Genomic DNA, 17,034 nt, shown 5'->3' on the forward strand with positions numbered 1-17,034 from the left:
ACAGGCTCTGGTATCCACTCACACAAGCTGAAGCTGGTCCAGATGTTCCTGCCTGGTTCAGGCGGCTTGTGATGCTGTGAGAGCTCACTTTAATAATCACAACAACAGTAAATGTCTGATTCTCTCTCTTCCTCCTTGATCGTCCCATGATGTCACTGAATGAGAGAGGGAGAGAGAGAGGGGTGGAGCGAGCTGCAGGCAGGCTGAAGCCTCTCTGAGCTCGTCTCTTTGTCTGAGCAGAGCCAACATGACGGAGCCTCCGAGTCCCAGCGTGGAGCTCCAGAGTCTGCAGCCGGGCCAAGGTCAGTGTGTGCGTCTGCTGTCGTCACATTGCGAGGACGCAGCAGGTAGAACAGTCCAGTTAACTTATACTTTTATTTCTAAACTTTATTTAAAGTGCAGAGAGTTCCTGCTGCACTCTGATTGGTGGGTTTGTCTGAACTTTGGCTGGTTTTAGACTCCAAAGCTTCAAACTGACTCAGTGTGCATGAATGTGAACTCAGAGAGGAGCCTGCTCTCAGCTCGGGGTTTAAAGTCTAAGGCCTCGTGAACATCAGCTGGACTCAGAGTTGTAGTGAGGAGGACGTCCATCAGGATATTCCTGCTCTCTAATCCTGCTCACAGCTGCTGCTGGTGAAACATCTGGATGCACGCTGCTGTAGATTCTGCTGCTGGTCGGCTTACATCACGCCTGTGTTTTAATCGTCATTCCACAAGAGGACGGAGTCTGGGCTGACGGTTTGAGTCTGCAGGTCAAAGGTAGTGATGGACTCACAGGAAGCAGGAAGACTGCACTGCTGTGGTCGAGGCGTTCAGGGGAACCGGAGCGAGCAGGAAAACGAGCCGCTCTGCTGCTTCTGTTGTTCTGATGAATTATTGCTGTCACATGACGGACTCCAAACACTCGACTGAAGAAGAAGAAAAGTTTAAACAGAGAGACTGGGCTCATTCATATTTTGTACTTTAAACAAGCTGAGACTAAAATTAAACGTTAATTCAAACATGGTGAGAGCAGCGGGGTCAGGAATGTCGTGACCTCTGCGTGGACATGTTACCTTTCCTGTGGCAGGCTTGATTTAATCCAACAGTTCAGATGGGATAACAGCACGGAGAGAGTCTGCATTATAGCTTGATAATCTCTGTGGCAAACGGCTCCATACTCACCTGAGGTCAGAGCTCTTCTGACCAATCACAGCTTTGCTCAGACTTCAGCTGCCTACAGCAGAAGTACCGAAATATTAATGATTACCCCAGTGAGGGTAAGTTTTCTAGGCTGAAGCCAAAACCTGAACTACTTCAACTCAAGGAGCACTTTATTAGGAACACTTGCACAGTCTGGTAAAAGAGCTATGAATCTACTTTTTCAGAGAGGCGATATTTCTGCATACACACATGGCCGAGTCCTGTTATCTTATTGATGTAATCCAAGAACACCAGTTTCCTCCCACAGGCCAAATGGATGAAATGATAATGGTTGGATGGACAGATGGATGGATGGATGTTTGATGGATGTTTGATGGATGGATGTACGGATGGATGGATGGATGTATGGATGGATGGATGGATGTTTGACCTCCTGTGTCACTGTTACCTTGGCTACCCGCACTGCCACGCTGTCATCATGGCTGACCTCAGGACAGTTTCACTGCAGTAATCTGAAAGTGTGTACAACAACAACAAGGCATCTTTTGTTGTTTCTGTTTCTAACCCCAAGCCTCTAAGACGAGGAGTCACATGACCTCTGGTGACTTCATGTAAATGCAGGTGATTGTGTGGCCTGCAGGCACATGAGGTCTGGCTGTGGTTTGATTTGAATGAGGATGTAAATGTGACCAACAGAGCAGAGTGAACCTGCAGCGTTCACAGGTAGTCCTGCAAGCTGCTGTAAGAACGTTGGGAGTGCAGCTCCAGTATATAATCCATAATGGTTTCATGTGTTTCCACAGAAATAACCATAAAGATAAATGTAAGCACCAACAGCTGATTCTATCCCGGTGCTGTACAGGTCATGGGAATAAAAGAAATCCCAGACTGTGACATCACGGACACCTGACAGTGAGGTCCCGGCACTCGGTCAGAGCTGTGATCTGCGTTTGGTGACGGGCTTCATCTGAACCTGCAGAGCGGCCTCTGTGGACTGAAGTCTGGCAGCAGCTTCAGGCTGCTGCGTCTGCAGACCACTGTGGCTAATCACCTTCCCAGGAGCAATGAATAGATGCTTCAACTCCTCCATTCACTGGCAGGATGGAGGGATGAGGAGGAGAAGGGAACACTTTCTGCTCTTGCTCTCTTTTCTCAGCTGATGAACAAAAGCGAACATTTTCCGGTGTTGGGAGCAGAGAAAAGCTGCTGGTGTGGAGCTCGGAGTCCAAACTGCAGCGAGTGATTCAGTGATACGAGTTTAAAATCATCTTGGACAGGCTGATATGAAATCAGATCACACCTCAGCTTCATCACAGTTTGGTCCTTACAGATCGATTATTCGATCATCTGCTCCAGCACCAACCGCTCTGTACGTGAGTGACAGTGTTTCAGGTTAGTTCGATCTCTGCTCTCTACCACACCGTGTGCTGCTGGAATAAGAACCTGTCAAAGCTGTCGACCCTCAGCCATAACCCCGACCTGCAGTAAAGGCAGCAATGAGCTTCCTGTGAATGAACGGCGACGCACTGAGTCTGTTCGGAGGAGAGATGTATACTCAGGAGGGATCTGATGTAACTCAAATCTGAGCTCAGTGCACATGTTAGAGTCCAGAAGAAGCCGGTGTTCAGGTTTTACTGCTTTGAGTGAATCTGCGGCCGGCGTCCGTGAGCAGAGCGGTCAAATTAATATCACACCTGGAAGCTCCTGCAGACACTAACGTCCTCTAATCCTCACTCTAAGAACAAAAACTGATGAGTCCTGCACTTCAGAGCCACTCGATTGTCTTCACTCAGCGAGGCAGGAGTGACCTTTGACCTCGAGACTGTAGACTTCTGTTCTCTCCATGTGGCCCCTGCTGTGTTTGGACTGCCCTGATGGAGGGTTTTTATCTCTGGGGCTGCAGTCTGAGCTGTCCTTGCCTCTTCAACGGGCTCCTTGTTCAGCCTGAGCTCTCAGCGTCTCTGCTGACTGAAACCTTTTGTCCACCGAGGCTGAAAAGATGCAGAACACAAGGAGGGAGGGTAGGAGGGATGAATGCAGAGACGCAGCAGGCCGACGTGGAATCAGCCTGAAATGGTCCTGTGATCAGAACCTCCGGCTCGGGCAGTTTATTGACTCCATCCTCTGATTTTTAGCCTTTTTTAATCAGCTCTTTGCTGTAGATGCACATCAGAGCTGATGGTGATGTCCTCAGAGTCACGCGAACGTGAACATCAGAGTTTCAGGTCTGAGTTCAGACTGATCGCCTCCACGGGTCCTTGTGTCTGTAAACAGCAGAGCTGGAAAAGCTTTGAATGAATTCATATAAAACTCTGTAGAGCAGGCTCACTGAGCTCTGCAAGGTCGACTTCATGACCTAAAAAGCCTCACAGCTTAGAAACTGTGATTCATACAAGTGTGCTGTGTTCTCTATGTTGTGAATATAAAGAAAGTATCTCTGACCTCTCCTTCAAGGTCATCAGACTGATCTGAAGGTCAAGGTGTTAACGATGCTGCACAGAGAGATGAGGACATGTCAGGATACTTTCTTTGTTATTTGACAGGTTACAGCTACGTGTACAAAGCCTCGGACCTCTGTAGCTGTGCGTGGTGCAGACAGGGTTAGGGATCGATCTGCTGATGTAAAAGCTCAGTGAGATGCAGCTGTGGGTGCTGATGTGGGTCACAGATTTCACAGGACTGCAACCTTTCATGGGTTAATCTGTCGCTGTGACTCTGATATAATCTGCTTACATCATGAGGCCCCCCCCCCCCCCGGGTGGTCTTTTTAATCTGTGATCAGCAGCTCAGCGACGCACTTTAAGCTTCAGTATTTGGCCGCTTGTATCTGTGATGTCATCCTCTCAGTCAGTGCCCAGAGCTCCCAGCAGCTTCACTGTAAGTCTAAAGCTTCACCTCGCAGCAGCCCAGTACAACCACAGGGCAGCACTCACTGGTTTCTGGTTTCCACTCTCAGTGTTTTTCTCTCATGGTGGTGTTTGAAAGTTAGCACATGCTAACTATCTGCGTTAGCAAGCTGAATCACACACGCTCGGACAGCTCCCAAATAACGTCCAATCAAAATCCTGAATTTCACTCAGCACATCTGGAGCTCCGCCTTCTTGAACGGTCTGTTAGTACAGCGACCTCACAGTAGCCATATTATTGGTCACATGATGTCATTAAAAATGCTCCAAAAGGCTCCAACAGTGCGAACACGGTCCAGAGGTCCAGTTCAGGTGAAGCTAGCAGACAGCTAGAAGCTACGGCCACATGTGTCACCATCCACCCGTCAGTCAAAGAGGCCACGCCCCTAATAATGCAAACTTTAAACCTTAATACAGTTTAGACAGGTCAGTTATAAAAACAGGTATTATGAAGGAGGAAGTGATCTATGGAGCCCAAACAGTTTGTGTATCAGGCTGTAAACATGTTTAACATGGGAGTCTATGGGACTGACTCACTGCTGGAGCCCCTGCTGGACGGTAGAGGAATTGCAGCTTTTGGTGCCTCAGTGCTGCAGTGCAGACACCACACTCATGATCACTTCCAGCTCATAACCTTCATCCACTGAAATCTCATCATGCATATGCATGTGTTGCTCAGCTCATCACAGCTGTGATCAACCCTTCAATGTCTATGAAGCACCTCGTGGTTGGCGGTTAAGTGCTTTTTGGTTTCAGTGATAAAATACTGGGAAAATGAATTGTAGGTATCTTACTTAATCTCACAGTTTGATGACAGTCTCACACAGCAGAGGCGTTACAGCTGTAGTTTCGTTATTTGTGTTTGTGCAGGCGCGGAGTCTGCAGACAGCGGCATTGGGGACGTGGACGACCTGCCGGTTCCTCAGCAGATCCGGATCACCAACATCACCTGCGATTCATTCAAGATCAGCTGGGACATGGACAGCAGGGGCCGAGACAGGATCACACACTACTTCATCGACCTCAACAAGAAGGAGAACATGAGCTCCAACAAGTTCAAACACAAGGTGGGTCTGCAGAGCCGATCCTGGGCTCTCTGACTCTGCTTTAGACGATACAAAGCAAACGAACCGGACGAGCCGAGTACTTTTTGTTTTCCAGGATGTGCCCACCAAGCTGGTGGCCAAAGCAGTTCCCCTGCCGATGACAGTGAGGGGCCACTGGTTCCTGAGTCCTCGCACAGAGTACACCGTGGCCGTTCAGACGGCTGCCAAACAGCCAGACGGAGAATACGCCGTTTCTCGGTGGAGCGAGATCATTGAGTTCTGCACTGCAGGTTAGACTGAAGCCTCTCAGTCCAAAAACCACACCTCTCCTCACTGCTCGTCCACACTGATCCCTTTGGATCAATTTGCAGGTTAAAGCATCACGAGGATCGTCTTTGAACTAATTTACTATCACACTGTTTTTAGTCCCACTGATAAAATAGACCCATAATTTAAAAAATTCCTTTGCAGTCACACTATGGACTAACATAACTCATCTTTATCCACAGCATCTAAATATAGGATTAATGTTGAATGTCTGAGTCTGTGCACCTGCAGATTACTCCTCCATCCACCTGAACCAGCTGCTGCAGAAAGCAGAGGCGATCGCTGGCAGGATGCTGCCGTTCACCGTCTTCTACAGAAACCAGCAGAGGGAGTTCTTCCAACAAGACAGGTGCGCCCCGCTCAGTGACCAAAACCCCGAGAAGGTTCTCCGTACAGCTGTGCTTTAGCCCTGTGTGTCATTCCAGAGATGCTCAGTCCTGCTTCTTGCTGCCGACGGTGAAAGACAACAGCGGCAGCCACGGGTCCCCCATCAGCGGCAAACTGGAGGGGATCTTCTTCAGCTGCAACACAGAGTTCAACACAGGAAAACCTCCCCAGGACTCCCCCTACGGGCCGTATCGCTTCCAGGTACCATTTAGACCAGCGGTCCCGAACCCGCGGGCCGTGGGGCAATACCGGTCCGTGAGTCGTTTTTTACCGGGCCGCGAGAGTTGAGGCTCGGGTGTGAAATGTATGGTTTTCAGGGTTTTTATCGGTTTTATCATTAACTCGGTTTCCCTGGGTCTTTTCCCTTGTGCTATGAATAAATCTTTTTTTGGCACAGGTACTGGTTTTATTTTGTTGTATTTATCCACGACACCTTAAAGTCCGGTCCGTGAAAATATTGTCGGACATAAACCGGTCCGTGGCCAAAAAAGGTTGGGGACCGCTGATTTAGACCAACTCACGAAGCTTGGGTGATGACATCTCCCCTTTTTTCCACTAAAACCTGTTTGTTGAAGGGTGCTTCATGTCTTTGTGCATGTTCCTCGAGCAGGAGCCGTCCTCATGGCCTGTTTCAGGCCTTTTTGTTGGAGCCATTAGGGTCGAAGACATGGCTCTACATCAATGTTACAGCTCATATGTCAGCTGACATGTTGTAATGGGAACTAAAAGCTGGATTTAACAGCTGGGAATTCCTGTAAACTGGCTGTTAGCTACTTTTGAAAAGTCCCTATAAATAATAAATATGTTAACCCTCAAATCTGTGACATGATAGAATTTAAAAACACTAAAAGGCTGCCAACCTGCTGTAAAACAGCATTTTTGAGTAGATTACAAATTTGATTTAAAAAGTAGTCAAAATAAAGTGACATTAAACTGACTGTCATTTCTGTGATTAAACAGGAATTAAACATGTATTCTTCAAACTCAATAAATTTGTGGATATTTAAAACATATATACTTTTTATATTATTATTCTTACTATTTTACCAAGTTGGCAAAATCATTTAAAAAACTATACAAAAATATAAAACACCCCATTTTTTATTTCTTTAAAGATCCGAGCAGATGTCCTCTTCAACAAGACCACCAACATGTACTTTGGGGATTTCTACTGCATGTACACGTCGTACCACTACGTGATCCTGGTCCTCGCTCCCGACGGCTCCAAAGGAGACGCTTTCTGCAAAGGGAGGCTGCCAGCCCTGGACAGGTCCGGCAACCGCTTCTTGACCCGCACCGAGGAGGAGGACGGCTCGTTGTCTTTCCGTCACGCTCAGGATGTCAACCTGGAGGTGATGTACACGGAGCCGGTGGATCTGAGGCTGGGAGCGGTGTCACAGATCAGCGGGCACCAGCTAATGAGCCTGTCCACCGCGAATGCCAAGAAAGACCCCAGCTGCAAGGTCTGCAACATCAGCGTAGGACGTTAGCGACTCTTCAGACTGAAAATAACCAGCTCGTTTGCATAGCAGCTAGCAGCTAAGCTACTAACTGAATTGACCAGCCACGCTCTGGCTCATTACTGTGCATCGTGCATCGCCTGTGTCAGCGGCACACTACGAGCAACATTTGCTGTTTATTGTGACAGTGCCCTCTAGTGGCCATATCATTATGACGGAAGCAAAACAGAGGCAGGTGAAGAGGCTTCAGAGCCAGACGTTGAGAGGAGAGATGAGCTCAGGGTGGATGGATGGGTGGAGAGGAGGAGCGAGCTGTTTGTTTTTTTAGCTGCAGGTTTAGAATCGTAATCAAAATGGAAACGATATCAGAGCATTAACAAAATACTTGTTTTAACTCAAACCTAATGGAGTTGGCGTTCCTCACTGCATGGATGACTGCACTTTTTACAGTCGGCTAAAACAGAGACTCTTATGTGGCTGAAATCAGATGCATCCTCAGTCATGTTTCCTCTCCTTCTTTATGTCCTCATCACCTTCACGCGTTTTCTGTCCACCGTCTCTGACAGGAAGCTGCAGGCAGGAAGCTCTCAGCACTTTTATCATGTGACTGATGGCTGAAGTGGACTTTACAGATTAACTGCTTCAGAGGTTTAATAGTTTTGTAATCCGATGAAGCTCTTTCCTGCAATTAATTCATTTTTTAACTGAATGCTTTAGATTCCTGTTTTCCTCGTTTGTAGACCCCCAACATCACCAACCTTAATCTACTAATTAAAAATATTGGAACTACAGCTCCCAGAATGCTTTAAGTGTGTTGTTTATGTGTGTTATTGTGAAGGGTGAGTTAGCAGTCAGCCGGTGTCTTTGTGACATTGAAGCCGCCTCTTGAAGAAAAGTCGTGTCAGCTGTAAACTGTGTGATGTTATTTTTAGAGGATAAAACAAGAACATGCTGTTGATTCTGAAAGGCTCCAGAAACACGTTTTCTGCCTATAGAAACGTTTGAAACCAGGAATGTGACATTAAAGGGTTAACGACGCACTCACAGTCCAATATCTATGTGATCTTTATTATTTTATCTTTGGGGTGGGACTCAGTTTCTGAGAAGTTAGTTATTGGTTGGCTGATTATGTCGAGAAAAGGAAACAGCTTTTTTATGACAGGAGAGCTGATGGGCGGAGGAGATGTGTGGACGGAGCTCCTGATGGTGTTGCTGTGGAGCTCAGGTAGGACTTGCTCTAAAAACACTGAATTTGAAGCCTCGCATCAAAAAAAAAAAAATCATCATTGGCCTGACTTTGGCGCTAAAAGAGTGTTTTAACTTTTTATCTGGAGTCTTGGAATAAATGACATCACTGAGAAAAGCAGATATTTAAAATGCAAAACTGCAAATATAAAAATGACTTTGTGTTGGATAACAGTTGAGAAAATCTGAAATCCTGGTTTCATGTACAGTTCAGTGACCTCAAGATGCTTTTTAGTGTAAATCAGGGGTCGGCGACCATTCTGATGATGAGTGCATCTAAAATTTCCTCAGAAGTCAATGCGCCATATGACTGCATTAGCAATAAATTTAATAACGCTCTATATGAACACTTACACACTATATAGAACCACTTTATAGAATTATATTTGTTTGCAGATGTTGGCAGCTATCAGCGAATAGTTATCAGCTATTTTGAAACAAAAAAAGACATTTTATCCATAACAGCAAATGAACTGTACAACAGAAAATGCAAATGCTATTTATGGTCTCCTCACAACAATGATAAGAAAAATAAACTGGGCCAATATGGCATGTTTGTTAATACAGAGACATACATGTTAATGTGATCACTGGTCTCCCACTCAGAGACACAGGTCTCCAAGTGTCCAGCATTCAGAGGCTACCTGAGGACACTCATGTGAGAGAAAATCTGCTCACACAGACATGTAGAGCCAAATACTGTCAATAAGGCCTCTGCAATGTTCTGAAGACAGTTAAACTCAGGTAGTGACGTCCAGCAGGTGAACATGCAGCTCCATGAACACGCACAGCTGTGGACTCCAGCTGCGGACTCCAGCTGCCCCCCTCTCCCTGTTAATGCCCTACCCGCCCCCCCGGCAACACTTTGCTAGATCCGCCCCTGCACAGTTACCAGCTGTCAGCTACTTAGAAAAGGATCCTGGTGTTATTTGTCTCTCAGAAACAGTTCATAACTTCAACTCATTCATGTCACCTAAAAGGTAAACCTGTTTCTCCATCACCTGTTCAGCTCTGATGATTCAGTAAGGACATCTCCTGGTTTCATCTTCATGTTTCCCTCTCACCACATATCCAAACCGACATCATGACCAGCAGCTTTACAGCTGTGGCTCCAGCAAACATCAGCTGATACTAGAAAGTAATATTAAATAAATTCTAACAACAGCTGATCAAGCTTAAACGTGCTGCTGTTGTTTAGCGCGACATCCGCTGGTTTCCTCTTTCTGGCGCAAAGTGGGCGATAAACAAAGAAGAGAGACGATCAGCTGATCATTGATCAGTTTCATGATTGAAGTAGAAACAGGAGAGGGAGGGGGAGAGAATGAGAGGAGAAGAAGATGCAGCTGTGCAGCGTAACGACAGAATAAATCCAGCTTTCTTTTCATTCTAGCTAAAGTACGGGACAAACTGTGTTCCTTCTCAGCTCAACATGAAACGCGTAATATTTTCTCTGAATACGAGACGATTCCGTTTGTACGGGACGGTTGGCAAATCTACTAACTAACCTTATGAATAAAATAAAGTTCACTATCAGTAACATCATAGCACCCACCCAGCTGTATAGAAACTCCGTCATGCTAGCTAGCACGCAGTACGAGTTATTGTAACTGACTGTAAAAAGTCAGCACAACGAAAATAAACTAAACTTGGTTTATATCTGACCAGATAGACTGCAGGTCATAACTTCTTACCTGAAGTTCAGTTCACCTGACACTCGGACCGGCGGCCGCCTCGGGTCTCTCCTCCTCCTGCCTCCCCTTCCCTCATCCACCTGCTGGCCTCTGTGGAAGCTCCGCCACAGGCACCACCAAACAACTGACTTATTTTTACACATCTGCCAGCATCTGGCCAATCCACCACCTCTCATTGTTTATACCGTTACAAAAAAAAATAAAAAAAATCATCGGCCCATAAAAACAAAAACTCACCATCGGTCCATCGGGCATTTGCCCGGTATGCCCGATGGCCAGTCCAGCTATGGTCGTGCCATCAGTTAACCCTTCACGTGCCAGCTGTGGCACGCGTGCCCAGGGTTGCCGACCCCTGGTGTAAAGGATAAGGAACACGTCAACAGTCGGTCGCCCCCCGGTGAGCACGAGGCGACGCTGGGACGGAAAATCCTGAAATCAACAGCAGAACCAGAAAATTTCAAATGTTTTACTAAATGATTGCACTGTATCAAAATGTCTGTGGTGGTTCTCCTTCATCCAGATCATCCAGGTGACAGGCGGGCCTGTGACGTACAGGTGAGAATACAAACCAGACAAGCTGCAGAAGCAGCATGATGTAAGAAACAGTTTTCCGTGATGAGTGAATGTCTGCAGGATAATTGAGCTTCACCTGATGTTTGTGTTTGATGCCAGCTGTTGTTCTCCTAACATCTAACGTGCCCCTCTCCACACTCCCTGCCGGTAACTGATGCCCTCAGGGTTCGGTGCGTTGGTGGTTCTTGGTGTCCGGGGCTGGGTGCTCAGGTATGTACCAGCTCACTCCCGGTGACGACTTGGAGGGGGCCTGGTGCCTGTTGCTCGGTCAGGCCTCTTCCGGGGCAAAGGGGGCCCTCGGGCCTCCGGCCTCTGGGCCTGCGGCTCGGTTCACTCTGGCACGTCTGGCTGCCAGCAGAGCCGGCAGGCACGCCACTGCAGCCCCCTCTGGCTTCTGCTCCGTGGCTACTTGGTGACCCCTCATCTGGGGCTCTCCTCAGCTCTTGCCAGGAGGGTGGCACGGATGCCCCTCCGGTGGTACTCCTTGGGCTCTCGCACTCTGGGGCCTCTGGATGTCTGGAGCCTGGATCTCCTCCATGCCTGCTTCATGCCCTGGGGGACGGGGCTATGGCCCTCCACACCCTCTAGCAGACCGTTACATGGAGAAACCTTTTGTATACAAGCGCGCTGATCCACACGGGTGTGCACACGGGTGTTCACTGTTCGTAGACATAAACTACACCTTTCTTAGCTGCTACTTCAAAGCACATTGTGCGCTGTCTGTCCTGCATGCTGCACAACAACATTCAATATTTAGTATTTACTGCTGTTCACACTTAGCTAGATTAACGTGATGGTGTTGTGTTCTGTATGTTGCTTTGTTTTTTTTTTTGCTTGTTTTCTCTTCTTTTTCTCTCAACAGGTGATCCAGGAGATTTTTTTTTCTCTCTCTTTCTAAGTGCTCTTTCTCACTGTCCCTCTTCCCTTCTGTTTTTCTTTTCCTTCAACTTTCTTTCTCCCTTTCCTATCCCCCTGTCATGTCTGTCCCGTCTGTAACAACTGAAAATAAAATAAAATAAATAATAACAACAAAAGGTCGATCAAATGGACCAATACGGCAAGGCCGTGATGATCCATTTGGCAAAGTAAATCCATTGGGTATCCTTGTTGGTCTTCAGACAACAATTCTGACGGCTAAAGAACCAAATGGGACAGACGACAAAAAAAAAAAAAAAAAAAAAAAAACATCTAATGTGACGGCTGAATGTGTCTCATCAGATCCAACAGTGTTTGTCATCAGACTGCTGCTCCTGCTGCTGAGCCTGCTGCTCTTCATCTCTGCCGTCTGTTTCAGCCATAAGGTACCGTGCACACGTCTGCTGATCAGAGGACGCTCTGGAACCAAGCGCTCGGCCCGTTTGAAGACTCGCTGACTCACACCTGTGTGCTGCTGTTTCTCTGCAGGTCACCGGGAGGCAGGAGCCCCGCCCACAGGAGGACCCGGAGCTGGATGGTTAAAGCTGGCAGCGTCCAGAAAAGCAGGCAGCTCAGCAGCGCCTCCACATGGTGGAGGAAGTGTTTGCATCCTTCACCACAGTGTGAACATGAAGTACAACCACAGTAAACTGTATATCACATCATCAGGTCATTGGGTTTTTTTTTTTTTTTTGGTTTTTTTTAAACAAACTGGAAACATGAAATGCGTCCCTGCTCTGTTCCTGGTGCCGCCTTTCCTGCATCCCAACGTTCCCTGCGAGTAATCCACGGCTCCTCTAATAGAAGGCCACATGTCGAAAGGCTGAGATATTACAGCCTGTGACTCAAACACAGTCGATATTATCGCACATCTGTTTGATCAGAACACAAAACTGAATGACGTCAAAGAAATTTTACCACCAAAACTTTTTTCATCACATATAAATATTTATAAATATCATAAATGTTCTTTTTAAACTGTTCATTAAAGGTGTCCGAGTGTTTCACACAAACTCTAACGTGACTCACAGGAGAAGTGTCCTCACTCATGTTTCCTTGCCTTTATCTCCTCATCACCTTCGTGTGTTTCCTCTCTGACAGGAAGTTCTGAGCAGCTTCGTCATGTGACAGCTGACGTGGATCATGTTACGCGCTGAGCAGCATCAGCTTAAAATCAGAGGATGAAACAGGAGAACCTGAAAGAGATTTTTCAACCAAACTCACCTGAGTTTGTTTTAATCTGCTGCGTGAAAAACCGACCAATCAGATTAGAGATGCTAGAACTTCAGCTAGCTGACTGACCGCAGCTAAACTCAGCATCTGTGTGATCAGATAAAGGTGTCAGATCTTTCCTGTAGCTGTCACACACTTTATGAAGGTTAACCCTTTAAAATCTGCTCTGGATCTTAAACCTGTGATTTTAGGCTAAAAAAAAAAAAAAAAGAAAAGAAAAACGCACCACAAAAACACCTTTCACTGATGGGTCCAAAGAAATATTTAAATGTGCTCTTGTGTGTGTTTGAGCCCACAACACTCACCAATATAATATTAATAATTCGTGTTTCAGTGACATTTTCAAAAACAGTTTTAAAAGTGATTTGACAGAGAAACTCTGTCATGAAGGCACAAACACGCCGGACAATAACCTGATCACAGAGTGACAGCATTAACACAGTTCATAAAATCCAGGAATTCCACATCAACCTTCGCGAGGAGCCAAGTTACCACTGAATGGCGACTGATGGACTGGCGTGGAGCAGCCGGCCGTGAGGGGTTAAATCGTCCTCCTGATGATTGCCTGGAATGGGATGCAGGTGTGGAGATGACAGCTCCACCCGAAGGTGTGGCCATCTGGGCATTCCAAATACGCCAAGCCGCGGACCATGACAAACTCAAACAGGAAGAAAATTAAAGTTCAGACAGAAGAAAACAGAAATATACAAACACAGAAATTTATCAGCAGAGTTAATAAAAACTATTAAAACACTGGCCTGTAGGTGTAAACAGACTGCAGAGTCCTGGCCTGACGAGGTAGCTCTTCTGTGTTGTAGCCAGAGGTTGTTTGGTTTCCCTGATGTATAAATCCTGGCAATCCTCCTGCACTTAACAGCGTACACTATGTTACTCTGTTTGTAACATAGAGGACAAACATGCCATAATGCGTCTCAACTTCTCCGATACTCCTGACACATACGGCATCACTACAGGTTTTCTCTTAGTCAGCGGTTGTCCTTCTCTCCTGGATCGGCTGGAGCTTTCTTTAGGTGCCTTTCCAGCTTTGACAAAAGTCCAGCTGGGATAACCACATTTACTCAGGGCCTTCTTGCTGTTCTTCTGCCTCCCTGGCCGCTGTGTCTGTGGGGATGGTGTTCGCTCTGTGTTGTAGCGTCCTGATGACACCCAGTTTGTGCTCCAGTGGATGATGAGAGTCAAACCTTAGATACTGATCCGTATGTGTAGGTTTACGGTACACATCAGCTTTTAGATGTCCCCCATTACTGATGGAAATCTCACAGTCTAAGAAGGCTAACCTGACACTTTTATTATCCTCCCTGGTGAATTTGATGTGTCGGTCCACCAAGTTAATGTGATCCGTGAAATATAGTACGTCCTGAGATTTGATTTTCACCCAGGTGTCATCCACATACCTGAACCAATGGCTTGGTGGTGTTCCAGGGTAGGATAGCAAAGCCCTCTTTTCCACTTCTTCCATGTACAAATTGGCCACGATGGGTGAAACTGGGGAGCCCATGGCACACCCATGTTTCTGCCTGTAGAACTGACCCTTGTATGTGAAGTAGGTGGAATGAAGACACAGGTCAAACACACTTGGTCGATGCTGAGAGTGGTCCTGTTGCTGAGGTTGGTGTCATCCTGTAATCTCTTACGGACTACCTCCAACGCTTCCGTGACTGGGATGCAAGTGAAGAGAGATGTAACGTCGTACGAGACCATGGTTTCATCTGCCTCCATAATGACATCTCTCACCTTCTCAACAAAATCCAGGGTGTTCTGGATGTGGTGTTCAGAGCTGCCCACCAGCGGGTTGAGGATCGAAGCCAGAAACTTGGAGATGTTATATGTAACACTGATGAAGCGCTAATGAATTAATATAGGCTAGGTACTGAGTGAACTATTAGGTTAATCAGAAGATTTAGGAATGCTACTGGAGCTGATGGGCAGTAATTAATAAATACAACACAAAATGCTTTTGCAGGTACCATGTATTAAACCAAAACCCAAAGAAAAATAAAAAAAGAAAAGGAAAACTTAAATGATCACTCCTGCTGCAGCTGCTCAATCAAAACCCAGTGGGGGTGCACTAAGCAAACTCTTCTGGCTTATTGCTTATACCAAGCAATATAGATTCTCAAAAACAAAAAACAGTTCCCCATAAATAACACATGTTAACACCCAAACCACTGATCCACACTGAAGTCCATGAGTTAATCTGAATGTCCATGAGAGATGTCCAAGCGCTATTGTCCATAAACAGGGGGAATGCTGTGTATGATTGTGGAAATCAGTGTGTTTGGAAAATGGGGACACAGCGTCGTCTATGATAGCTTCAATGCAGACTGAGTCCTGCCGTTCATTGGCTCGCCATCCTTTTTAATACCCAGAAAAGGTTCACCTGGCCTGCATTAAATAAACAAGGCCAATAAGAAATCACAAGAATACAAAAATGTCAGCCAATTAAGCCAAATACAATAAGTTATTCTTGTTCCTGTGTACACAATAATAAATAAATAAGAAAACAGTATATTTAACCAGTAAGGATTTAACTGAAACATTTCAACTGCTATACATACTATATAGCTTCACAACATTTTTTATTCAACAACTATCGGTCAAATCAAGAATCAAAATCAAATTGTTTGGACCGGCAGCAGCCAATTAGCGTCAGCTGGTAGCAATACAAACAGTCAATTAAAAGTTCAAACTCACCAATTCCGTTCTGGTCAGTGCACAACAACACTATGGCTCTGGCTCACACTAATCAGCATCTAACATGCATAAGTTAGCTGGTGTTAAAAAAATTGCATTAAAACGGGAAAAGCAAATGTTTGCCAATACAAACCTGCAACAGCTCTGTCACCTGGCTTGCCTCCACGCATCTGACGGGAGGAAGCCGGGACAGGCTTACTATGACCTACATACCATCCGATTGGCTGAGCAAAGTCATGTGGTTGAAGCCATGTATTTGTGATGCGTTCAATGGCAGGAAATAAGTGCAGGAAATTACTAAATGCTAGTAAAACAGATTTTACTCTGGGTTACATATAGGTGACCGAGTTGATCATGCAGACAATCGGTCTTAAAGGTGCACCCTGTTTATGTATCTTGGGTAAACCATACAGACTTGGTGTAGACTCCCCTGGGTACAGCCTGTGGTATGAGGTCCGGTCAATAGCCTTGTCTTGTTCTAACTGCTTCAGACAGTCTATCACCCTCTTCCTGTAGCCACTTCCTGGGTCTCGTTTCAGGGGCTCATAAGTATTTTCATCACTGAGTAGTGACAAAATTTTCTCATGATAGTCTTTCTGGTTTAGCAATACTGTGCACCTGCCCTTGTCTGCTGGAAGGATGATAATGTTGTTGTCATTACTAAGTGATGTGAGTGCCTTCCTCTCCTCCATGGTGATGTTGGATGCTGGAGGTTTGCATTGCTGAGACAGTGTTGTCGGCAGTGTTGTTGTTTCGAATCGCTGTTTCTGTGGCTGTGATCAGTTCCACTAGTGGGATTTGTCTCAGCATCACTGCAAAGTTCAACCATTTTGTAAGACTGTTTCTTTCTGCTCGGGTGATTTACCTGGATGATTGAGCATGCATTAAGATACATTAACAACAACCTTTGAAACACATTTTTTATTAAACAATTTCCCACATAGGTGAGTTTTCATACTCGGAGCTGTGAAGCAGGCTGTGTGAGACATGGAGGAACATGTACAAGAAGGAAATAGAAGAGTGGTTATTCAGCTTTAATGAGGACGTGCTGTGTCTCATTAAATGTCAGGTTCAGGTGTGTGAAGCAGCTTTGTGGGTGAAGCATTTATGAGTCGCCCCTGATGTGATTGTTAAACTGAGCTCGACACAGTCTGGGTCAGAACATCGGACCCCGAACACTTCACATCGTTACAGTTGAGACAACATCTCAGAGTCTGGCATGATGAAATCTATCCATGCAAGAACAGCTGATCTTTAATCTGTGGCTTTTCAGTTGTGAGAAACTGCTCATCAGTTGGCTGATAAGTAGATAACAGATGAAGAGGAAACAGCAGTTTATTAGCAGAGAGCTGAAGAGTCGGACAGACAGAGAGGAGACAGACCTGGACCTGAC

The 17,034-nt window shown here is 46.0% G+C and overlaps 1 protein-coding gene and 1 long non-coding RNA gene across 2 annotated transcripts; one reads left to right on the plus strand and one right to left on the minus strand.

Annotated features, from left to right (window-relative positions):
• Positions 1–136: 136 nt before the first annotated feature.
• On the plus strand, positions 137–8,060 carry LOC134633556 (phytanoyl-CoA hydroxylase-interacting protein-like). Its single transcript, XM_063482400.1, has 6 exons — positions 137–302; positions 4,920–5,116; positions 5,211–5,385; positions 5,654–5,771; positions 5,848–6,010; positions 6,925–8,060. The coding sequence occupies exons 1-6, from the start codon at positions 248–250 to the stop codon at positions 7,297–7,299; spliced, it is 1,083 nt and encodes a 360-aa protein (XP_063338470.1). The 5' UTR covers positions 137–247; the 3' UTR covers positions 7,300–8,060.
• Positions 8,061–10,657: 2,597 nt separating this feature from the next.
• Positions 10,658–15,803, minus strand: LOC134633557 (uncharacterized). The gene is made up of 3 exons (XR_010573768.1): positions 15,775–15,803; positions 12,723–15,332; positions 10,658–12,565 (listed from the first exon to the last, which is right to left on the minus strand). It is a non-coding gene; the product is annotated as an uncharacterized LOC134633557 (long non-coding RNA).
• Between the last annotated feature and the right edge of the window lie 1,231 nt (positions 15,804–17,034).

The sequence above is a fragment of the Pelmatolapia mariae genome, linkage group LG8 (assembly GCF_036321145.2).
Source record: "Pelmatolapia mariae isolate MD_Pm_ZW linkage group LG8, Pm_UMD_F_2, whole genome shotgun sequence".
NCBI lineage: Eukaryota > Metazoa > Chordata > Actinopteri > Cichliformes > Cichlidae > Pelmatolapia > Pelmatolapia mariae.